Here is a 24,425-nt window from a genome sequence, read left to right on the forward strand (position 1 = left end):
GGCTGGGCTGAGGTGGATACTGATTACATCAACAGACAGGCTGGGGCTGAGGTGGATACTGATTACATCATCAGACAGGCTGGGGCTGAGGTGGATACTGATTACATCATCAGACAGGCTGGGGCTGAGGTGGATACTGATTACATCATCAGACAGGCTGGGCTGAGGTGGATACTGATTACATCATCAGACAGGCTGGGGCTGAGGTAGATACTGATTACATCATCAGACAGGCTGGGGCTGAGCCCAGTCACCCAGTGACCACCTATGCCTGAGCAGGCAGCAAGCAGCAGAGCATATTCCATTTCTCGCTCTCTGAAAAGTCTACAGAGGCGGGACCATTCCATTTGTCATGCGCTGCTCTGCACTACAGGTTCCATTCCATTTCTCATTCACTGCACTGCACAGCAGGGCCTATTCCATTTCCCACTCACAGCACTACACTGAAGGGCCAATTGAATTTCTCACTCTACATTTCCTTCTCATCACTGTCTGCACCAGGTGTACATTGCTCAACTTCCACTCCATTTTCCACCTTGTCTACCTCTCCGTACTGCTTCTCTCCATCATGTCTTTTCCTCTGCAGTAGAGATTTCAGCGAGACATCACAGATGGCTGTTTCTGCATATTAATATTTGATTCTCCTCAGATATGTCCCCAGGGTTGGTGAAATATTAACCATGTTCTGGTGTTATTGAAATCTCGTTTCTTTTGAGCCAAAAATCTTTCTACATGGTGTCTGTTCATGCCTTCACCCCTCTCCTCCTTAGTGCTTTGTCAGTCACTGTCTGTGGCGTTGCCTGGCTACCAACCACTGTCACCCCTACATTACTAACTAGTGTTGTTTTTCACGGTTGTACAGCGAGATGCATTACCTGGTGTCTCCTCTACCTGGTTGTCACCTCTGTCACCCCTACCCTGACAGTAGTTGTCTCTCCTCAGAGTTATTCATGTAGTGTTTTCTTATGTGTTACAGCGCGATGCAAAGGGACAGTACCTGTTTGATCTCATCTGTCACCACCTTAACCTGCTGGAGAAGGACTACTTTGGCATCAGATATGTGGACCCAGACAAACAGAGGGTGGGTGGTGTCAACCGATAGGGAGGAGGGGTAACTCCCTCTCTCTCTGTTTATGTCTGTCTATCTATCTCTCTCTTTCTTTCTGACTGTTTCTCTCTTAACTACCTCTCCCTTGCTGCCACTTTCACACTCTCTCTCCCGTTCTCCCTCTCCGCTCTCTTTTTCTCTTTCTTTCTTTCTTTCTTTCTTTCTTTCTTTCTTTCTTTCTTTCTTTCTTTCTCTCACTCTCTTTCCCATGACATCACACATATACCACTGAGCAGGCTATTTCTACAGTTTCTCCCTCTCTTCTCTCTCATCCTTTCATGTGTGCCTGCAGCAGAGCCCAACCCGTACTCTACTGCGTCACAGCCTGAGGTTATTACTGTGTGTTAACTCTCGTCTGCACAGCCTGATACACACACGCACACCCACACGCGCACACGCGCGCGCGCACACACACAGATCCTATTCCCAGAGGAACAATGGTTCCGTGCCGATCAGAATAAGTTCCTGTTCTGTCTCCATCTCAACACTTTCAGAGGAGCTAGTGTTGTTGTTGTTGTTGTGAGGAGAAAACATTTGGTGGGAGGGTGGGGGATTGACAGAGTGATGGAGAAAAGTGGTAGCACATCTTTCTGCCCATAAACTAACCAGAAGAAGACAGCCATCTGCTGTCAGACAGACAGATTGGACAGGAACTGATTGGAGCTGTTGTGTGTTTCTTACTGTGAGTATTGAACTGGACCTTACTTGGAAACATATTCCCTCACCCTGATCTGTGGGAAATACTTTTGTCAGGTGTACTTTATGTGTAATAAAGCATCATTCTACCTTGACAGACTAATTAGTTACAGTACACATATAATTATTATCTATTCTTAACACGAGTGTCAAAATCACATTGTTGAGGAGCTGATGCAATAATGTGAAATATATATATATATACAAAAATTGTATTTAACCTTTATTTAACTAGGCAAGTCAGTTAAGAACAAATTCTTATTTACAATGACGGCCTACCCCGGCCAAACCAGGACGACGCTGGGCTAATTGTGCGCCGCCCTATGGGACTCCCAATCACGGCCGGATGTGATACAGCCTAGTTCATATGCCTTGTGACCGTGAAATATAGGCCTAAAGCCGAGACAATAAAGAAGACACAGTGGCAGAATAAATTCAACCACACCTTTGTTTCATCACAAAACCTGAAAGCAACCTCTGTCCTGTGAAGTCCACAAAGCATATTGTATGTAACAAACAGTTACATGACCTACAGCATGGTCAAGCAAGTTAATGTTTCAAACATTTTCGGAATACTAAACAACTATTGATTTAGAACCAGGGAGAGTTACCGCAAGTCACAAAAGAAAACAGGAGCTGCCTTCACTATTCCAGCACCATTTCAATTTCAACATTTCACCATCATCAAATCACCTATGCCTAGTTTAATACAGTGACAACTAAAAGATACCAAACACAATTGAGTCCAATCAACGTACGCTAAATATGATGTGGCTGTTCTGATTTCTCTCTCTGTGTGTGTGTGTGTGTGTGTGTGTGTGTGTGTGTGTGTGTGTGTGTGTGTGTGTGTGTGTGTGTGTGTGTGTGTGTGTGTGTGTGTGTGTGTGTGTGTGTGTGTGTGTGTATGCGTGTGTGCATCCGTGCAAGTAGAAATAACATTTTGACTCACCCTACTTGTAGATAAATGCCAATTCCATCCTCCTCTCTTTCATGTTGATGATATGGTCTGTGACTCTGTCATACAGTACACTCTTTTATTTTTTGTTGTCCTAGGCTACCTGGCTAAAATGCTTGCTCACTAGCCTAACTTCCTTTCATGGGCAATGTTAGCTAGTTAACATTAGCCTTCTACATCTAGCTACATATTGAACTTCCATTCTCTCAGGTCAGGGCACCATATATGAATTTATGGTTGGATCAGAATCGCCATCATTGGCCAGTACAGAGAATTAAGTAAAACCACAACTCCAAATCCCTGTCTCCATCAATGGATAATTTAGGAAAGGGCCCACTTTAGCTAGCTAGCCACAAACATGAGATGCAACAATTCAAGTTGTTTCTGTCTATGACGTATTGCTCTCGTGATGTTATTGGAGTGAAGCCAAATCCAAACTGGCTTCCCTTGACACATTTTTTTGGTGCACCAGGATCATTAACAGTTGAGCTCACTCAGTTTATTTCAACACTGATTGGCTATTTATACTTTTTATGAATGGAGGCCAAATGCTTGCTGGCTTCTCTTGCATTCAACACTACAGGCGGCAACAATGTCATGCTCTTTTTGACCAGACAGCATCAAATAGATGGCCTACACACACAGAGACAGAGGGGCGCTGTTTCGCTCACTCGGATGCTTTCTCCGGTGAGATACATTCCAGCCTTGCAAATTGAAGGAAAATTATGAAACACAGAGAGACGAATAGTCCATTTAAAAAATATATATATATATTTATCAATATTTTGGGGAAGCCTGGCTTCTCTTGGCATCCATGAATACTGGTGCCTTCCTCAGTCAGAGTCAGAGTACTTAACCCAGTCTATATTCACTGTCCATCTCTTCTATACACCTTACAGATTGGCATGTAGTTAGAGCAGTGTTTCAGGGTTTGATAGAAGGACTGTAGTAAGGGTGTATGAGGCTTTGATAGACACAACTCTGTCACAGTCTATCACTGAAGCACTCAACCAAGCCCTCCTCTCCAGAGCAGAACCTCGAGGCCAGGGGAGAGACAGGTGAAGTCTGGGAGATATGATGAACGTCAACAAACTAGGCCAGTATCACCGGTGTAGTGTCTTACCCTCCCCACTCATTTAATGTATTCCATTTTTCATTCAACCTTTATTCATACAGATTAATTGAGATAACATCTGTTCAACTCACCAGAGATATTTTTTTCTCCTCCAAATGGTTATGAGCTGACAGACAACAAGCGTTTCTCTGAGTGTCCTTCCTCTAAAGCACTTTCCTTTCTTTCATCTCTATAAGTCACTGGGTAAGAGAGAGAGGGGGAATGATGAGGAGAGAGAGAGAGAGAGAGTGAGAGAGAGAGAGAGAGAGAGAGAGAGAGAGAGAGAGAGAGAGAGAGAGAGAGAGAGAGAGAGAGAGAGAGAGAGAGAGAGAGAGAGAGAGAGAATATAAACATCAGTGAGGTAGAGAGAACACAGCGTTAGGATGCTCACTGGAGTTCTGTTCTAGTATGCCCTCCAGCTCTAGACAACAAGTCAGATTGCACAACTACTGAGCAATCAGACAACGTAGTCTGTCACTAATGTCTAGAGTAGAGGCAGAGGGAGAGCAGTCAGGTATTTAGCGCCTAGAAAACACCCTTTTTGACTGATTTGTTTTTGTTTATGTCTTTCAGCATTGGTTGGGTTTTACAAAATGTATTGCCAAACAAATTAAATGTAAGTACATGAATGCATGACCATGTATGACTATTGAATTATGCATGATGATATGCAGTTGCGAATTTGATTGGGTGATTGAGTCGTTGGCAGTTACTACTAGTTAGGTCACAGTAACTACTAGAAAAAGCCTATTTTCTAACATGTGACCTCTCCCCTCAGCCCAGCCTCCATTCACCATGTGTTTACGTGTCAAGTTTTACCCTCCCGACCCAGCTGCCCTGAAAGAGGAAATCACAAGGTAAGAGACTAGAGACAGAGTCTGACAGGCAGAATGGAGTGGGCTTATAATAGAGGAGACTAGGGTGCCAGCCATGCACTGCTGTCAACCCAACTCGGAGGGAGGGAGGGAGGGAGGGAGGGAGAGAGGGAGAGAGGGAGAGAGGGAGAGAGGGAGAGAGGGAGAGAGGGAGGGAAAGCTAGGTGGTAGGAAAATAGAGTGTGGATTTTGCCTACAGTGGGTGCAATAGATTGAAAGAATTGGTTTGGTCCAAATGGTACAAATTACGTTGGATTCTTCCAACAGTGGGCAATCACTCTCTTTCATCTGATTGAAACTTCTCATGTTGATGCTGAATTTTACACACATCTAGAATATCACTACAGGCATGAATGAGTGAGCACAAGCTGATTTTAGGGGTATCAAAACCCTACAGTGAATCCGTTTGTAGGAGGATTTAGACCAGATAACTCTTTCTTTAAGTTGCAATGTCAGGTCACTCTGCCTGCACAATGTGGTACTCTATCTCTGACAGTCAAACTACGGTGTAGAGGAGGAGGAAGGAGGAGGAAAGAGGGAGGGAGGAGGAGGAGGGAGGAGGAGAACGGCAGAACGGCTGCCTTCCTCACACCTCACCTAGTTAGTCTGTGTCCAAATGGCATCCTATTCCCTATGTAGTTCACTAAGACCAGAGCCTGGTCAAAAGTAGTGCACTATATAGGGAATAGGGTGCCATTTGGGACGTAACCCTAGTCTCGTCATCATGCAATCTAGCCCCTTTCACTTTCCACTGCTTCCCATTGTCTCATAACCCCAGTCGGAGCTAGGGAGGGAGAGAACGCTTTCCAATCCTCCACCATCTGGTGACGCTGCCAGCAGCACCTTCTGTAAAGACACACACACACTCACATACACACACACACACACACACTTATGACATTTTGCTGTATGATTAATAATGGTATTTATTGCGTTACTGCTCTTAGAGAAGATAAGCCACTGGTGTGTGAAATGAATGCTGGGTAAGATATTCTGAAATGTGCGTTTTCTTGGGATGCAGTCTGAGGCAACTTGATCTCACATGAAACGTTTACATGAATTGCAAGAGCCTGAATAACATTCACATTCTCAACCAGAAGACTGAAGGAGGACTCTCCATGGACCACAGCTAAACTGATCTATAAACCCAAAACCACATCTCTTGTGTGCTGGCCAAGTAACAGTCTGTCACAGAAGACTACAGTTAAATCAGTAGATCACGAAGAGTTAATTATAACTCAAATCATAACTAAATCACAGATGATATGTGAAATCATAGAGGACAGAGCCAGGGTGAAAGATAATCATCACATATCCACTCAGATCATGATAAGTGAAGTTCTATTTGAAGAGGAGGATGGTACTGCAGTGTAGGAAGTAAGGATGTGGTTAACAGAGCAGGTTCTGAATGAGACTAGACAGGGTTATGTATTAATGATGGGGAGATGGGAACTAAAAGCCTGGCGTGAATCCAAAATGGCCCCCTATTCTCTATATAGTGCACTACTTTTGGTCAGAGCCCTGGTTAAAAGTAGTGCACTAGTTAGGGGATACGGTGTCATTTGGGACACCTACTGGTTTTCCATATATTTATTAGCTAGAGGGTATATTATTAAGTTGCACCAGGCGAAGTCAGCAGCACTCTGCAGGGAGGAGAAGATGTGAAGGCAGAGTATAGAGTTGTGACTTATCTGACTTTACGTGTTCAGGTCTCAGGCAAGGTTAGGCTACTCATCACGCAAACAAGCTTGGGTCACAGAATTAAACCTCTATTGCATGACTTATTCCTTTCATCTCCTAGTGGGGCAAAGAGCCTATGTTGCATAGAGACACTATATTGTTTATGCTGCTGACCTGGTAAACCTGCTGAATGCTGATATTCCTGCACCAAAACATCCCTGACAATGGCGCTTTTCCTCTCATGTCTTAACACACCTGGACACATGGAGTTGCCTGTAGACAGTTTTATCTATTGTGCCGTTTACTTTCCAGCAGGATTGTAACCTATTTGATATTGAATTGGAGAGGAAGCCTTCTCCACGTGAAGTTGTTTTGTCACCCTGTGTAGAACGACCCAGGAGCAACCAGGGGACTGTTTGACTCAAACTAGTAGAAGTGGAAAAGTTATTTCATCATCCTGCTTTATAGAAGAGTCTCATGTCGACAGATCTCTGAGGAAGAGAATTCTTCACTATCTCCTCAACCTGATAGATAAAAGGTTCCAATTAAGAGAAGGGCCAGATAAGGTGAAGTCCCCTCTGTGTTGGGCTGTGGAAGTGGCTGTGCTTTAGCTGGGAATGGAATGGTCTCCTGGGCCCTGTAGGCTAGAGGCAGGAAGGAGCAGAGACAGACTCAGAGAGACGCTGCATTATTCGCCACAGGCCTTCCTTTTACCAAACACTGTCGATCTCAAACACTCTCCTCTACAAACCCTTTCCAAACAACCAACAAACGAACAAAGAGTTAAGTGAAGAACATCGTCTGGGAATTTAAGATCAGGGCTCTTTTGGGCCGTCTGTATGACCCACTCATCCCTTTAAATGGAGCTACAAATGGAATGAAAGAAATGAGAAACAAATCATTTAGGTTCAGTACATCTCTTTGCTTGTTTGGAGTGGACCAAAAAACACAGTTTCTGATATTCCTTTGCAGATATCTAGTCTTCCTACAGATCAAGAGAGATCTGTACCATGGACGTCTCCTGTGTAAGACGTCGGATGCTGCCATGTTGGCTGCCTACATACTACAAGGTAAATGGACCACAGCAACCCCATGTTTTTCTAGACTATTTTTTTTATTGAACCTTTATTTAACTAGGCAAGTCAGTTAAGAACAAATTCTTATTTAAAAAAAAAATACAATATAAATATAGGACAAAACACACTTCACAACACTACATAAAGAGAAACCTAAGGCAACAACATAGCAAGGCAGCAACACATGACAACACAGCATGGTAGCAACACAACATAACAACAACATGGTAGCAACACAACATGGTAGCAGCACAAAACATGGTACAAACATTATTGGGCACGGTCAACGGCACAAAGGTCAAGAAGGTAGAGTCAACAATACATCATATAAAGCAGCCACAACTGTCAGTAAGAGTGTCCATGATTGAGTCTTTGAATGAATAAATTGAGATAAAACTGTCCAGTTTGAGTGTTTGTTGCAGCTTGTTCCAGTCGCTAGCTGCAGTGAACTGAAAAGAGGAGCGACCCAGGGATGTGTGTGCTTTGGGGACCTTTAACAGAATGTGACTGGCAGAACGGGTGTTTTATGTGGAGGATGAGGGCTGCAGTAGATATCTCATATAGGGGGGAGTGAGTCCTAAGAGGGTTTTATAAAGGTGTTTGTTATAAGACTTAATGGAAAAATACCACTGTCACCTACTGTTTTCATTGTGATGTGAGTGTGTGAGTTGAGGTAGTGTAGTGGAGGTATAGGTCTAGAGCTCAGGCTGTAGCCTCCAGCACTGTGGCAGCATCCTCATTGGCATTCAGGCAGCTGATTTAAGGCTTGGCTCTCCTGCTCCCCTGCCACACAGAGACAAGGTCGCCATTGTCTGGGCTTGGCTCTCCTGCTCCCCTGCCACACAGAGACAAGGCCGCCATTGTCTGGGCTTGGCTCTCCTGCTCCCCTGCCACACAGAGACAAGGCCGCCATTGTCTGGGCTTGGCTCTCCTGCTCCCCTGCCACACAGAGACAAGGCCGCCATTGTCTGGGCTTGGCTCTCCTGCTCCCCTGCCACACAGAGACAAGGCCGCCATTGTCTGGGCTTGGCTCTCCTGCTCCCCTGCCACACAGAGACAAGGCCGCCATTGTCTGGGCTTGGCTCTCCTGCTCCCCTGCCACACAGAGACAAGGCCGCCATTGTCTGATTGTCTGGGCCTGGCTCTTACAGAATCTCAGGGCTGCATGAAAGAACAGCAGTAGAACAGCCTGGTTAACCTATAGCAGAGATATAGAAGAGAAGCTCTGACGGCATATACCATGACCACAATACATGTGGTTTATAACAGCCAGGTCACTATGCTTTATGTCATATGGGTTACATAGGTCTTCCCAGTAATATATTTGTGTGTGTTACAGACATCACAGGTAAAGTTGTTTCTGTTGTCTCCTGTGTTCTCCATCCTCCCCCAGCTGAGGTTGGTGACTATGATCCTGGAAAGCATCCTGAGGGCTACAGCTCTAAGTTCCAGTTCTTCCCTAAACACTCAGAGAAGCTGGAGAGACGCATCTCTGACATCCACAAGACAGAACTAATGTAAGGTGACACCTGTCAGACTCCTCATTGTGATTTTATTTGACACATAGTTCACTCAGTCTCTGTCTGTAGTCTCCATGCACACCTGATTCTGAACATAGACATCATCCTTCCCACTCGCCTCCTCTCTCCCTCTCTTTCCCTCTCTTTCCTCTCTCTCTCTCTCTCTCTCTCTCTCTCTCTCTCTCTCTCTCTCTCTCTCTCTCTCTCTCTCTCTCTCTCTCTCTCTCTCTCTCTCTCTCTCTCTCTCTCTCTCTCTCTCTCTCTCTCTACCAGATGATTATGATATTTGACTTAGCGCTTGTAATTGAATATAGTGTCATCATCAGCATGATGATTGTGGGCCTAATTTGATACAAGATCATCCTATCTCTCCTAGATAGAATGTTACATCCATGATGAAAATAGATATGTTGATGAGATACATTATGCATGACCCTAGCTAAGCCGTAGATATGCAATTTCATATCCACATCATATGCTGAATATACAATATTTTCCTAGCTGCTATTTGTCCAACTCTTCCTGCTTATGGATAGTGGGTGAAGGGACCGCAGTGACCTTATGAGTGTGTGTGTGTGTGTGTGTGTGTGTGTGTGTGTGTGTGTGTGTGTGTGTGTGTGTGTGTGTGTGTGTGTGTGTGTGTGTGTGTGTGTGTGTGTGTGTGTGTGTGTGTGTGTGTGTGTGTGTGTGTGTACGGGTGGGTGTGTGTGTGTGTGGGTGTGTGTGTATTTCTCAGTACTGTACTGCTGTGTCATTAGTTTGTGGCAACCTGGGACAACTCTGCCAGTCAGCTGAACATCACATCACCCTCAAGAGGCTCTCTCTCTCTCCCCTCCCCCCTTCACAGTATATGCAGTATTCATATATACAGACTCTACTACTGTAGACCATCTACAGGATCTTACCTCTGCTTCCCTCTAGTGTTGGTCTCTCTCATCTTTCACTCACTGAAATGAATGAAACAAAATTCACTTTACAAATCATTAGCTCACCTCTGGAACCTTTTTCATCCATCATCACACAGCCCACCCCACAGTAATCTGTCGAGTCTCAGTAGACTGATGTTGTGTCCTCATCTCCCAGAGGACAGACTCCAGAAGAGTCAGAGCTGAACTTCCTGCAGAAGGCCCAGGAGCTGGAGACGTATGGTGTGGACCCTCACCCCTGCAAGGTACAAACACCATGAGAAGAGAAGGGTTCATTATAGCTCTGCACTGGCAGTCCTTTTAGCTCTCTATTGATTCCAGTACAGCCTGAACCTCATTTAATACAATATGATTTCTTTGCTATTCTGTTTGTGAGGCCAGTTGTACATTACATACAGATGTCGGATCTTAATTTGACACCTTTCGTCACAGGAGGAAAATAATCCTGCAGCAGGAGGATTTGAATAATGAAGAAATATTTAAAATCGCCGCCAGGGGACAGCTGGAAGCAGTGTTTGTATAGAAGGGATATAGTTGACCCTTGTACTGTATGTCGTAGCCTATAAGCTATATAACATGGTGGTTGTTGATGTGTATGGTTGCATTTCAAATATATTTTGGTACATTTGAGTGTTGCAGTAATAGGACCTAGACCTAGCGTTTGAGCGAGTGAGAAAATAATTTTGATGGCATGCCCTGATCCCATTGACTCAACTGCTACTTTTCAGGGACTCACAAGGCTCTGAATTTAAATATCCTGATGTAGCAGGAAAATTCTCTGCGACAAAAGAGTGATCAAGTTAAGATCCGACATCTGTACAACAACATACACCGTGTATTCAATACTTGTGTTGTGTTTGTGTCAGGATGTGTCAGGGAACCCTGCCTTCCTGGCCTTCACTCCGTTTGGCTTCACTGTCTTGCAGGGGAACAGGAGAGTCCATTTCCTCAAGTGGTGAGTAATAATATGGGTAGCATAGTCATAACTTTTGTCAAGCCTTCATTGTTTTACAGACAAAAATAGTTGCATACAATGTAAGAGATGTAAGTGTGTAGTTGTTGCATAAAACGTGCGACATTTGGCTCGCCTGTCATTAGCAAATTTTCTATTTAACCTGGCAGTCCAGAATCCCACAGTCTCAGACCTAAACCTATTTGTCCCTCCTCCTGACTAGAAAACAGAGCTGTTCTAATCTGCCAGTTGGTCACAATTAATATTTCAACTCTTCTCACTGTTCTGTTCGGTTTTGACTGGTCTTGTCTTGTCTTGGTGGGTAGGGACGAGGTGACAAAGCTGAAGTTTGAGGCAAAGACATTCCATATATATGCAAATCAGAAAGAGGTGGGTTCCATGACATGCATTATTAAAATGGGTTCCTTTCTGCTCTGGAATTACACAGTGAAATTAATGTAGATAAACCTGTTTTATGCAATGGAAATGGCCTTTGGGGAGAAGGTGTAATTTAGCCGTAATAGAGAAGTTAATGACTTAACTGGACATAAGATGGGGGTCCATTGTTGATAGATAAATGTATACTCATTGTAGTCTCGTTCATAGAAATAGAATGAATAGAAGTGGTGTCTCCATTCAAGTCAATGATTGCTTAATTGGTGGACTGGCAGCCATTTTGTGTGTACCCATGCCAGAAAGTAAAAGCAGGAAGTGTACCCTTCAATCTGTGCTGTGATTTGAGTCAACTCAACTGGCATTACAAACAATGTATTCCATTGCATGAGCCACATCAGTTAGCATAATTTGAATGAACATTCTGCATTACCATGGCAATCCAGCCTCAGTTTATAGAACATTCCAAAATACCATGTAAATTATTGCATCACAATACCAGGCAGCCATTGCAAGTGTACCCATGAGTTTACCAGTCAAATGCCAGGGTAAGATCTTCCAAACCCGTTCTATTCATTCTATTTCTATGGTTTTGGTAGCCAAGTCAGAAGATGTGAAATACAAGATGTGCATACTCTGTCATACTCAGATGTGCATATGCATACCTACATGTGTATACTCACTGCAGGACAAGAAGATCATCTTGACATATTTTGCACCTACACCTGAGGCCTGTAAACACCTGTGGAAGTGTGGAGTTGAGAATCAGGCTTTCTACAAGTGAGTTACACTGACTATCAGTAATTGAATCAATCAATATATGATACAATGTACACTACCGGTCAAAAATGTTAGAACACCTACTCATTCAAGGTTTTTTAAATTCTACATTGTAGAATAATAGTGAAGACATCAAAACTATGAAATAACACATCATGTAGTAATCAAAAAAGTTTTCAACAAATCAAAATATATTTTATATTTGAGATTCTTTAAAATGACAGCTTTGCACACTCTTGGCATTCTCTCAACCAGCTTCGTGAGGTAGTCACCTGGAATGCATTTCAATTAACAGGCCTTCTTAAAAGTTAATTTGTAGAATATCTTTCCTTCTTAATGAGTTTGAGCCAATCAGTTGTGTTGTGACAAGGTAGTGGTGGTATACAGCTGATAGCCCTATTTGGTAAAAGACCAAGTCCATATTATGGAAAGAACAGCTCAAATAAGCAAAGAGAAATGACAGCCCATCATTACTTTAAGACATGAATGTCAGTCAATACGGAACATTTCAAGAACTTTGAACGTTTCTTCAAGTGCAGTCGCAAAAACCATCAAGCGCTATGATGAAACTGGCTCTCATGAGGACCGACACAGGAATGGAAGACCCAGAGTTACCTCTGCTGCAGAGGATAAGTTCATTAGAGTTACCAGCCTCAGGAATTGCAGCCCAAATAAATGCTTCACAGAGTTCAAGTAACAGACACATCTCAACATCAACTGTTCAGAGGAGACTGTGTGAATCAGGCCTTCATGGTCAAATTGCTGCAAAGAAACCAATAATAAGAAGAGACTTGCTTGGGCCAAGAAACACGAGCAATGGACATTAGACCGGTGGAAATGTGTCCTTTGGAGTCCAAAATGGGTATTTTTGGTTCCAACTGCCGTGTCTTTGTGAGACGTGATGTGGGTGAACGGATGATCTCCGCATGTGTATTTGCCACCGTAAAGCATGGAGGAGGAGGTGTTATGGTGTCGGGGTGCTTTGCTGGTGACACTGTCTGTGATTTATTTAGAATTCAAGGCACACTTAACCAGCATGGCTACTGCAGCGATACGTCATCCCATCTGGTTTGTGCTTAGTGGGACAATCATTTGTTTTTCAACAGGACAATGACCCAACACACCTCCAGGCTGTGTAAGGGCTATTTTACCAAGGAGAGTGATGAAGTGCTGCATCAGATGACCTGGCCTTCACAATCACCCGACCTCAACCAAATTGAGATAGTTTGGGATGAGTCGGACCGCAGAGTGAAGGAAAAGCAGCCAACAAGTGCTCAGCTTATGTGGGAACTCCTTCAAGACTGTTGGAAAAGCATTCCAGGTGAAGCTGGTTCAGAGAATGCTAAGAGTGTGCAAAGCTGCCATCAAGGCAAAGGGTGGCTACTTTGAAGAATCTCAAATATAAAATATATTTAGATTTGTTTAACACTTTTTTGGTTAATACATGATTCCATGTGTTATTTCATAGTTTTGATGTCATCACTATAATGTAGAAAATAGTAAAAAATGAAGTAAACCCTTGAATAAGTAGGTGTTCTAAAACTTTTGACCGGTAGTGTATGTGCTATTATTACAATGTTATTACATTGCTAAATCTTTTTGTCTCTGTTCACTCACAGGTTGGACAAGTCCAGCCAGGTCAGAACGGTGTCCAGCAGTAATCTGTTCTTCAAAGGAAGTAGATTCAGATACAGGTAAATACATGTACTGGCTATAAGTAACGTTTTGAAGATCCTTCAGTTAAGTTTTTGGTGATAATGCACGGTTGAGGGTTATATTTTGTCTCTGTGTTGGTTCTCAGTGGCAGGGTTGCTAAGGAAGTGATGGAGCAAAGTGCCAAAATAAAACGGGAACCTCCAGAGATTCACAGGTGAGCCTTGGTGCTTTTGATGTCTGAGTTACACCATGGCAGTTAGTTTGATGTCTGAGTTACACAATGGCAGTTAGTTTGATGTCTGAGTTACACCATGGCAGTTAGTTTGATGTCTGAGTTACACCATGGCAGTTAGTTTGAGGTCTGAGTTACACCATGGCAGTTAGTTTGATGTCTGAGTTACACAATGGCAGTTAGTTTGATGTCTGAGTTACACAGTGGCAGTTAGTTTGATGTCTGAGTTACACCATGGCAGTTAGTTTGATGTCTGAGTTACACAATGGCAGTTAGTTTGATGTCTGAGTTACACCATGGCAGTTAGTTTGATGTCTGAGTTACACCATGGCAGTTAGTTTGATGTCTGAGTTACACCATGGCAGTTAGTTTGATGTCTGAGTTACACCATGGCAGTTAGTTTGATGTCTGAGTTACACCATGGCAGTTAGTTTGATGTCTGAGTTACACAATGGCAGTTAGTTTGATGTCTGAGTTACACCATGGCAGTTAGTTTGATGTCTGAGTTACACCATGGCAGTTAGTTTGATGTCTGAGTTACACCATGGCAGTTAGTTTGATGTCTGAGTTACACCATGGCAGTTCGTTTGATGTCTGAGTTACACCATGGCAGTTATTTTGATGTCTGAGTTACACCATGGCAGTTAGTTTGATCTCTGAGTTACACAATGGCAGTTAGTTTGATGTCTGAGTTACACCATGGCAGTTCGTTTGATGTCTGAGTTACACCATGGCAGTTAGTTTGATGTCTGAGTTACACCATGGCAGTTCGTTTGATGTCTGAGTTACACCATGGCAGTTAGTTTGATGTCTGAGTTACACCATGGCAGTTAGTTTGATGTCTGAGTTACACAATGGCAGTTAGTTTGATGTCTGAGTTACACCATGGCAGTTAGTTTGATGTCTGAGTTACACAATGGCAGTTAGTTTGATGTCTGAGTTACACCATGGCAGTTAGTTTGATGTCTGAGTTACACCATGGCAGTTAGTTTGAGGTCTGAGTTACACCATGGCAGTTAGTTTGATGTCTGAGTTACACAATGGCAGTTAGTTTGATGTCTGAGTTACACAGTGGCAGTTAGTTTGATGTCTGAGTTACACCATGGCAGTTAGTTTGATGTCTGAGTTACACAATGGCAGTTAGTTTGATGTCTGAGTTACACCATGGCAGTTAGTTTGATGTCTGAGTTACACCATGGCAGTTAGTTTGATGTCTGAGTTACACCATGGCAGTTAGTTTGATGTCTGAGTTACACCATGGCAGTTAGTTTGATGTCTGAGTTACACCATGGCAGTTAGTTTGATGTCTGAGTTACACAATGGCAGTTAGTTTGATGTCTGAGTTACACCATGGCAGTTAGTTTGATGTCTGAGTTACACCATGGCAGTTAGTTTGATGTCTGAGTTACACCATGGCAGTTAGTTTGATGTCTGAGTTACACCATGGCAGTTCGTTTGATGTCTGAGTTACACCATGGCAGTTATTTTGATGTCTGAGTTACACCATGGCAGTTAGTTTGAGGTCTGAGTTACACCATGGCAGTTATTTTGATGTCTGAGTTACACCATGGCAGTTAGTTTGATGTCTGAGTTACACAGTGGCAGTTAGTTTGATGTCTGAGTTACACCATGGCAGTTAGTTTGATGTCTGAGTTACACAATGGCAGTTAGTTTGATGTCTGAGTTACACCATGGCAGTTCGTTTGATGTCTGAGTTACACCATGGCAGTTAGTTTGATGTCTGAGTTACACCATGGCAGTTAGTTTGATGTCTGAGTTACACCATGGCAGTTCGTTTGATGTCTGAGTTACACCATGGCAGTTCGTTTGATGTCTGAGTTACACCATGGCAGTTAGTTTGATGTCTGAGTTACACCATGGCAGTTAGTTTGATGTCTGAGTTACACAATGGCAGTTAGTTTGATGTCTGAGTTACACCATGGCAGTTAGTTTGATGTCTGAGTTACACCATGGCAGTTAGTTTGATGTCTGAGTTACACCATGGCAGTTAGTTTGATGTCTGAGTTACACCATGGCAGTTAGTTTGATGTCTGAGTTACACCATGGTAGTTAGTTTGATGTCTGAGTTACACCATGGCAGTTAGTTTGATGTCTGAGTTACACCATGGCAGTTAGTTTGATGTCTGAGTTACACCATGGCAGTTAGTTTGATGTCTGAGTTACACCATGGCAGTTAGTTTGATGTCTGAGTTACACCATGGCAGTTAGTTTGATGTCTGAGTTACACAATGGCAGTTAGTTTGATGTCTGAGTTACACCATGGCAGTTAGTTTGATGTCTGAGTTACACCATGGCAGTTAGTTTGATGTCTGAGTTACACCATGGCAGTTAGTTTGATGTCTGAGTTACACCATGGCAGTTAGTTTAATGTCTGAGTTACACCATGGCAGTTAGTTTGATGTCTGAGTTACACCATGGCAGTTCGTTTGATGTCTGAGTTACACCATGGCAGTTAGTTTGATGTCTGAGTTACACCATGGCAGTTTGTTTTATGTCTGAGTTACACCATGGCAGTTAGTTTGATGTCTGAGTTACACCATGGCAGTTAATCTGATGTCTGAGTTACACCATGGCAGTTAGTTTGATGTCTGAGTTACACCATGGCAGTTAGTTTGATGTCTGAGTTACAACATGGCAGTTAGTTTGATGTCTGAGTTACACCATGGCAGTTAGTCTGATGTCTGAGTTACACCATGGCAGTTTGTTTGATGTCTGAGTTACACCATGGCAGTTAGTTTGATGTCTGAGTTACACCATGGCAGTTTGTTTGATGTCTGAGTTACACCATGGCAGTTAGTTTGATGTCTGAGTTACACCATGGCAGTTTGTTTGATGTCTGAGTTACACCATGGCAGTTAGTTTGATGTCTGAGTTACACCATGGCAGTTAGTCTGATGTCTGAGTTACACCATGGCAGTTAGTTTGATGTCTGAGTTACACCATGGCTGTGTTTAGACAGGTTGCCCAATTCTGATCTTTTTTCCACACTTTTCCAATCCTCTCCAAATGCTCCACTACACTGCTTCACATACACAACAGACATACAATGCAGCCACTGATGTCACTCCTTTTCAGATCTGATCTGAATGGTCAAAAGACCAATTATTGAAAACAGTATCAGAATTGGGCTACCCATGGCACCTAGTTTGAGCATGTTGCTTACAACTCTAGATGGTGTGATTCCCACATGGCCCACATACTGAATATACACTATATGTTACTGGACTGTGAGTCCCTTTGGATAAAACTGTCAGCTGAATTACCTCCACTATATATCATCCTATCTAGAAACTAAAAGGGTTCTTCAGCTGTCCCCATAGGAGAACTCTTTGAATAACTATTTGTTTGCAGATAGAACCCTTTTCGGTTTCATGTAGAACCCTTTCCACAGAGGGTCCTACCTTTAACCAAAAATGGTTCTACCTGGAATCAATAAGGGTTCTCCTATGGGGACAGCAGAAGAACCCTTTTGTAACCCTTTTTTCTAAGAGCGTATGCCTATAACCCCAACATGTAACATATTTCCACAGGGCTGGTCTGGTACCCAGTAGGAGCTGTCCTTCCATCACCCACGGCCCACGGCTGACCAGTGTCCCCCGACAAAGACGCAGAGCTGTACACATCTCCATCATGGAGGGTAAAACACACACTGGCCCCTCTCCACACACATCAGTTACAATAATTTACAGTAGACATAGATAGGGCTGGATTAAGTCTACTCATGTGTGTAACAAAAAGTTATAGCACACAGATGGCTGGTTTGCCAGACCCAGATAAAGCTTACTCCTGGACTGAAAATTATGCTCAATGAATAACCTCCATTGAAAGTGCATTTTAGTCCACTAGTAAACTGGTCCCAGATTGCATCTGCACCGCTAGCAGAGCTACTTTAAACCCTACATTTTCTTTAGAAGTGCCTTACAAAGCAGCTGCCATAAGATTTAAACGTGTCAATGCTGCTATGCTGCTATGGTACTTCACTGCTTTAGTGTCTGAATGGATTATAGCCTTACAGTGCCTCTTTTCTGGGGGCTTTTAACACACACACACACACACACACACACACACACACACACACACACACACACACACACACACACACACACACACACACACACACACACACACACACACACACACACACACACACACACACACACACACACACACACACTGACGCACAAAGCTTGTCTTGAGCAGTAACCTGAGTAGTACCTTTGCTATGAGAGAGCAACAGTTGTGTGTGTCATTCAGGCTTATCCATAATCCACAAACACACACACACACACACACACACACACACACACACACACACACACACACACACACACACACACACACACACACACACACACACACACACACACACACACACACACACACACACACACACACACACACACACACACACACACACACACCAAAGGCTGCACCAATTATCTATTCTCCTTTGTCATTCTTACAATTCTCTCAAGAGTTGCTGTGACTGTAAGGTATTATTGTGGCAGGAGAAAGTCACCATGCTGGTTTGTAAAGAACATTCACAGTCCCTTTTACAGTATAAACAGGAACGTGAAGTAGCAACTTACCTACATGATGTCTGTTGCATTGTATTGTATTGTACAATGACAGGTCCTGATATTGAACCCCTCCAACCCTGTCCAAACCTTTCCTGTTCTTCATTGGTATCTACAGTGGTAATAATACCCAGCCTAAAAATAGCCCTCCTGTCAGGGCCTCTCCATGTATGTCACTATGGAGCATATGGTTAGAAGGGCAGCAGTTTTAGGGGGTTGGGGGTAGGATAACCACACTGCAATTGGGCCACATTCCTGCTCTCAGGATGTTGCCAGTCACTCTCCCAGCCTGCCTGGCTGTCGTAGAGACAGAGTGGTGTAGTGTAGCCAGCCAGCGCCAGTCACAAGGACAAAGGGATAGGGGACAACAGCAGACAGGGGACAAGGGACAAAAGTAGAGCGGACAGACACAGGGGAAGAGTAGGGTGGTAGGACGGTGGTAGGGCAGTTGTAGGACGGTGGTAGGACATTAGTAGGGCAGTTGTAGGACAGTGGTAACTTGGACGCCGGTACAGTGCGCTTATTCACTCCTTCAACAGCCACCATGGTGAAATGCCTGATCCGGATCGAGACCAAGGTGAATGTGCATCTGTGCATGATCAACCACTGCTACCGTGATATGAAGGTCCGTGTCCTCCAGCTGGGGCCCAGACTCATGGGCAAGGTTCTGGGGGCCATACCCATCTTCCCTGCCCTCCCTGGGGCACCCTCAGCCTCTGGGTTTGGGTCCGCAGAGGCCTCCAGGGCTTCGACCAGGCTGAGCGTAACACCTCCTGGTTATGGCTCCAGCAGGCCAGGTAGCTCCTCCGAAGGTAAAGGACCTCATCATCATGGCACAGGATTCAGAATCCCTTACTAAACCATCCAGGGTTACACTTACACATGGCATCATGGCACAGATTCCTCCATCTAGTGTTACAGATCTTAGTAACATTGCTTTGAAACAGCTTTGGAAGCCATGGCCCTGGAGTCTGGGGTAACACAAGAAGCCTTCGAGGAACCTCTTCCTTCTCAGATTCCCTGTTTTTGTTAGAGATGGAACGATGGCATGCGGCTAGACGGAATTATTTGGTTTGGGTCTGGTGTCTCGAGTAAATGTTATGGCCGACGGCTTTGATTCTGAGTTGATTTGGTTTAAGGTCATGTTAGTAGTGTTGTAGAGTGACATCAGTGGCTGCATTGCCTGTCTGTTGTGTATGTGAAGCAGTGTAGTGGAGCATTTGGAGAGGATTGGTTGGGGTATTCCAGGTATTCATGGGTTGCATGTTTCGTCACAATATGTTTTTGAATGTTTGTTTTGGACTGATGCCCAACTAAGCAATTTACTCAATGCATCGTCAATGAGCGATGATGAAGATTTCATCAAAAGTGGCTTGGAAATACAATGCCATTCAAAATGAGGCAAATAATTAGTAGGAAAACCTTTTTTCATAATTTTGATGTCGCCAGATTGACTTTAGATGTACAGTCGTGGCCAAAGGTTTTGAGAATGACACAAATATTAATTTTCACAAAGTCTGCTGCCTCAGTTTCTTTAGATATTTTTGTCAGATGTTACTATGGAATACTGAAGTATAATTACAAGCATTTCATACGTGTCAAAGGCTTTTATTGACAATTACATGAAGTTGATGCAACGAGTCAGTATTTGCAGTGTTGACCCTTCTTTTTCAAGACCTCTGCAATCCACCCTGGCATGCTGTCAATTAACTTCTGGGCCACATCCTGACTGATGGCAGCCCATTCTTGCATAATCAATGCTTAGAGTTTGTCAGAATTTGTGGGTTTTGTTTGTCCACCCGCCTCTTGAGGATTGACCACAAGTTCTCAATGGGATTAAGGTCTGGGGAGTTTTCTGGCCATGGACCCAAAATATCGATGTTTTGTTCCCCGAGCCACTTAGTTATCACTTTTGCCTTATGACAAGGTGCTCCATCATGCTGGAAAAGGCATTGTTCATCACCAAACTGTTCCTGGATGGTTGGGAGAAGTTGCTCTCCGAGGATTCTTTATTCATGGCTGTGTTCTTATGCAAAATTGTGAGTGAGCCCACTCCCTTGGCTGAGAAGCAACCCCACACATGAATGGTCTCAGGATGCTTTACTGTTGGCATGACACAGGACTGATGGTAGCGCTCACCTTGTCTTCTCCGGACAAGCTTTTTTCCAGATGCCCCAAACAATCGGAAAGGGGATTCATCAGAGAAAATGACTTTACCCCAGTCCTCAGCAGTTCAATCCCTGTACCTTTTGCAGAATATCAGTCTGTCCCTGATGTTTTTCCTGGAGAGAAGTGACTTCTTTGCTGCCCTTCTTGACACCAGGCCATCCTCCAAAGGTCTTCGCCTCACTGTGCGTGCAGATGCACTCACACCTGCTTGCTGCCATTCCTGAGCAGGCTGTGTACTGGTGGTGCCCCGATCCAGCAGCTGAATCAACTTTAGGAGACGGTCCTGGCGCTTGCTGGACTTTCTTGGGCGCCTTGAAGCCTTCTTCACAACAATTGAACCGCTCTCCTTGAAGTTCTTGATGATCCGATAAATGGTTGATTTAGATGCAATCTTACTGGCAGCAATATCCTTGCCTGTGAAGCCCTTTTTGTGCAAAGCAATGATGACGGCACATGTTTCCTTGCAGGTAACCATGGTTGACAGAGGAAGAACAATGATTCCAAGCACCACCCTCCTTTTGAAGCTTCCAGTCTGTTATTCAAACTCAATCAGCATGACAGAGTGATCTCCAGCCTTGTCCTCGTCAACACTCACACCTGTGTTAACGAGAGAATCACTGACATGATGTCAGCTGGTCCTTTTGTGGCAGGGCTGAAATGCAGTGGAAATGTTTTTGGGTGATTCAGTTAATTTGCATGGCAAAGAGGGACTTTGCAATTAATTGCAATTCATCTGATCACTCTTCATAACATTCTGGAGTATATGCAAATTGCCATCATACAAACTGAGGCAGCAGACTTTGTGAAAATTAATATTTGTGCCATTCTCAAAACTTTTGGCCACGACTGTAGTATAGCGTTAGCTAGCTAGCTAAGATTGAGTGGACACCGGAGTTTAGCTAGCTATCGTTAGCATTGCTAGCTATTTTTGATGAACTTAGCTAGCTAATGACAACATTGCCTTGTCTAAAGTACATTTGACAACATGATAATGCTGGAAAAGTTGTTTCCTACTAAACATTTGACTACTTTAGCAATATCATCGTATTTGCAGGCAGTATAGTGTAATTTAGACTAAACAGTCAATTAGCCTCCGTCCAGAATGACTGGGTTTATCAGGATTTTAGGGCACCACTGTAACGGCTGTCTTCGGGTGAAAGAGAGGAGGACCAAAATGCAGCGTGATGATAATCCTTATTTTAATAGGCTACTTAAACCACGAACAAAAACAACAAACTGACAAAAATAACCGAAGACGCTACAGTCCCGAACTAGTGAACACAGAACAAATGAACACACGACCAGGAACAATCACCCACAAAACACACTACAAAACAGGCTACCTAAATATGGTTCCCAATCAGAGACAATGACTAACACCTGCCTCTGATTGAGAACCATATCAGGCCAAACAAGAAACCCCACATAGAAACAGACAACATAGATCATACCCACCCAACTCACGTCCTGACCAACTAAATAAAGACTAAAATAAAGGAAATAAGGTCAGAAACGTGACAACCACTGTGGCGCCACCGATAGAGGCCGGGTTGAGAACGTTCATAACAATGGCATGACGCGACCGAGTGATGGAGGTGAAACCTATGAATATTTAGGTCAGAGGGGCCTACTGTATTAGAACACCTTTGTTCCTCTGTGTTCGACTTGAGCATTCTATTTAGCAGGACAAGGTAGTATCTACAACCTATAATGAATGTGTGTGAGAGTGAAACCTATGATCCTCCATGAGGACTCTGATTCTCCCCCTAGATCGTTTTAAAGGCTGGCTGAGCTCTCTATTTTCACATTAACACTCTGGGCTACAGAGTAGATCCTGCCTCTCATCCCAAAGGTCTCCTGACTCAGGGATTGACATGAATAACTAGATCTGAACACTGAACTGAGAGACACAATATCTCTCTGCCCCAATGTGTAGTTTTGTTCCATGGTACACTGATATGTGTTATGTGGATTCACTAGTTGTGTAATAGGAGTTGTTGCTCATTGTCTTTATGATGGGATACATTTTCACAGCTCTGAGTTTGATGTTTCTTCTACTATCTCTATCTCTCTCAGGCCTGGAGTCCCTACGAGACTCCGCCCACTCCACACCTGTGCGTTCTGTCTCCCACGGCGACTCCTTCATGCCGCGACACCGTCACCACACAACAGATGCCGGCGAGGGCGGGTCATCCCAGCGGGTCATCTCTGACGAGGCCTATTGCCCCTCGGACAGTGTGCTGCCCACCCCCACGGCCGAACACAGCCTGGAGCTAGCCGTGGCGCGCCACCCTAATGGAGCCCCCTGCAGCATCGAAGAGGAGGAGTCGGAGGCCGGGACTCCTGAGGGACAGGTGGCTGAGTTTGGCCCCGACGGCAGAGTGCTTTGGCTGGGTCGGACCAGGAAGTCTCTCCCTAACAACGAGGTGCAGGAGCTACATAAGTTCATCCTGAGTGTGTTACGTATGTTCCTGGTGACCATGGGACTGCTGTTTGCCCTGCTCTCCCTCCTCATCATGCTGACTGAGTCTGACCTGGACATCGCCTTCCTCCGGGACATACGCAAGACGCCTGAGTTCCAGCAGTTTCACTTTGAGTATTTCTGCCCTCTCAGACGGTGGGTTGCCTGCAAGTTCCGCTGGATGGGAGGCTTCCTTATAGACAAGTGAGAAAGACTGAGCGATGGAGGGAGAGAAAGAGGAGTGAATGAAAAAGAGGCCTCCTCTGAGAGGACATACGCGAAGGATGGAGGGAGGATAGGAGAAAGTAAAGAAAGGCTGTAGACAGGAAGGGAGGGCTGCTCCATCTGAACGGGAAATAACCTTCAAGCTTCTCCCACAAGTCACTTCCTGTTACAAGCCAAGGACCGCCCCCTTCGCTGACCCTCTTCCTTTTTTCTAACCATCAGACTGAACGGAGGACATTTTCTGAGCTCATGTTTTACTTTGGAAATTCAGGTCATTTCAAGGTACTTTATTTTTTACCAAGAGACAAGGCAACAGAGTTATAAAACGACATAAAATGAGACATCTGAGGTCTGTTATAGGCCTGGGAGGAAACACATATTATTCAACCAACAAAACAACAACAGTTGCCTTTATTTTCTATTACTTCATATGAACATCAATTGTAAGAGAGAAAAAAACTGTATAAAATTAAGATGGATACAAATATATTAGATTTGACATTGATATAAAAACAGAGGTGTGTAGTGTTGAGTTGTGTACTGTCCAATGAGTTTGAGCTGAGAAAGGATGAGAGAGAGAGATGAAAAACCATGCCTTTTACTCATTTGGGGTCAACATCTAAAACATCCATGATAATCATTCTAATGCTGCTGAAACTTTCATTTGGGCTGCTATTGGAGGAGAAACATTTCTACTGGCAGGAGTACTGAAGTCTGGAGTCTGAAAAGAACCAAAGATATGATATTCAATAGAAGATGTAAAAAGGTACGTTTTTGAATGTACAGTACCATTCAAAAGTTTGGACACACCTACTCACAACACTCATCCAGTGTTTTTCTTTATTTTTACTATTTTCTACATTGTAGAATAATAGTGAAGACATCACAACTATGAAATAACACATATGGAACCATTTAGTAACCAAAACAGTGTTAAACAAATAAAAATATATTTTACATTCTTCAAAGTAGCCACCCTTTGCAGAATGAAGAAAAAGCAGCCAACAAG

The 24,425-nt window shown here is 43.8% G+C and overlaps 1 protein-coding gene across 1 annotated transcript; it reads left to right on the forward strand.

The window, feature by feature from the left end:
• The first annotated feature begins 866 nt into the window (after positions 1 to 866).
• On the forward strand, positions 867 to 23,399 carry LOC120024772 (FERM domain-containing protein 5-like). The gene is made up of 14 exons (XM_038969057.1): positions 867 to 878; positions 977 to 1,081; positions 4,447 to 4,489; positions 4,652 to 4,730; positions 7,401 to 7,498; positions 8,898 to 9,021; positions 10,108 to 10,195; positions 10,817 to 10,905; positions 11,229 to 11,292; positions 11,984 to 12,075; positions 13,695 to 13,769; positions 13,877 to 13,945; positions 17,515 to 17,621; positions 22,807 to 23,399. Exons 1-14 carry the CDS (start codon positions 867 to 869, stop codon positions 23,397 to 23,399), a joined length of 1,638 nt encoding a protein of 545 aa, XP_038824985.1.
• The last annotated feature ends 1,026 nt before the right edge of the window (positions 23,400 to 24,425 follow it).

Source organism: Salvelinus namaycush, chromosome 30 (assembly GCF_016432855.1).
Source record: "Salvelinus namaycush isolate Seneca chromosome 30, SaNama_1.0, whole genome shotgun sequence".
Lineage (NCBI taxonomy): Eukaryota > Metazoa > Chordata > Actinopteri > Salmoniformes > Salmonidae > Salvelinus > Salvelinus namaycush.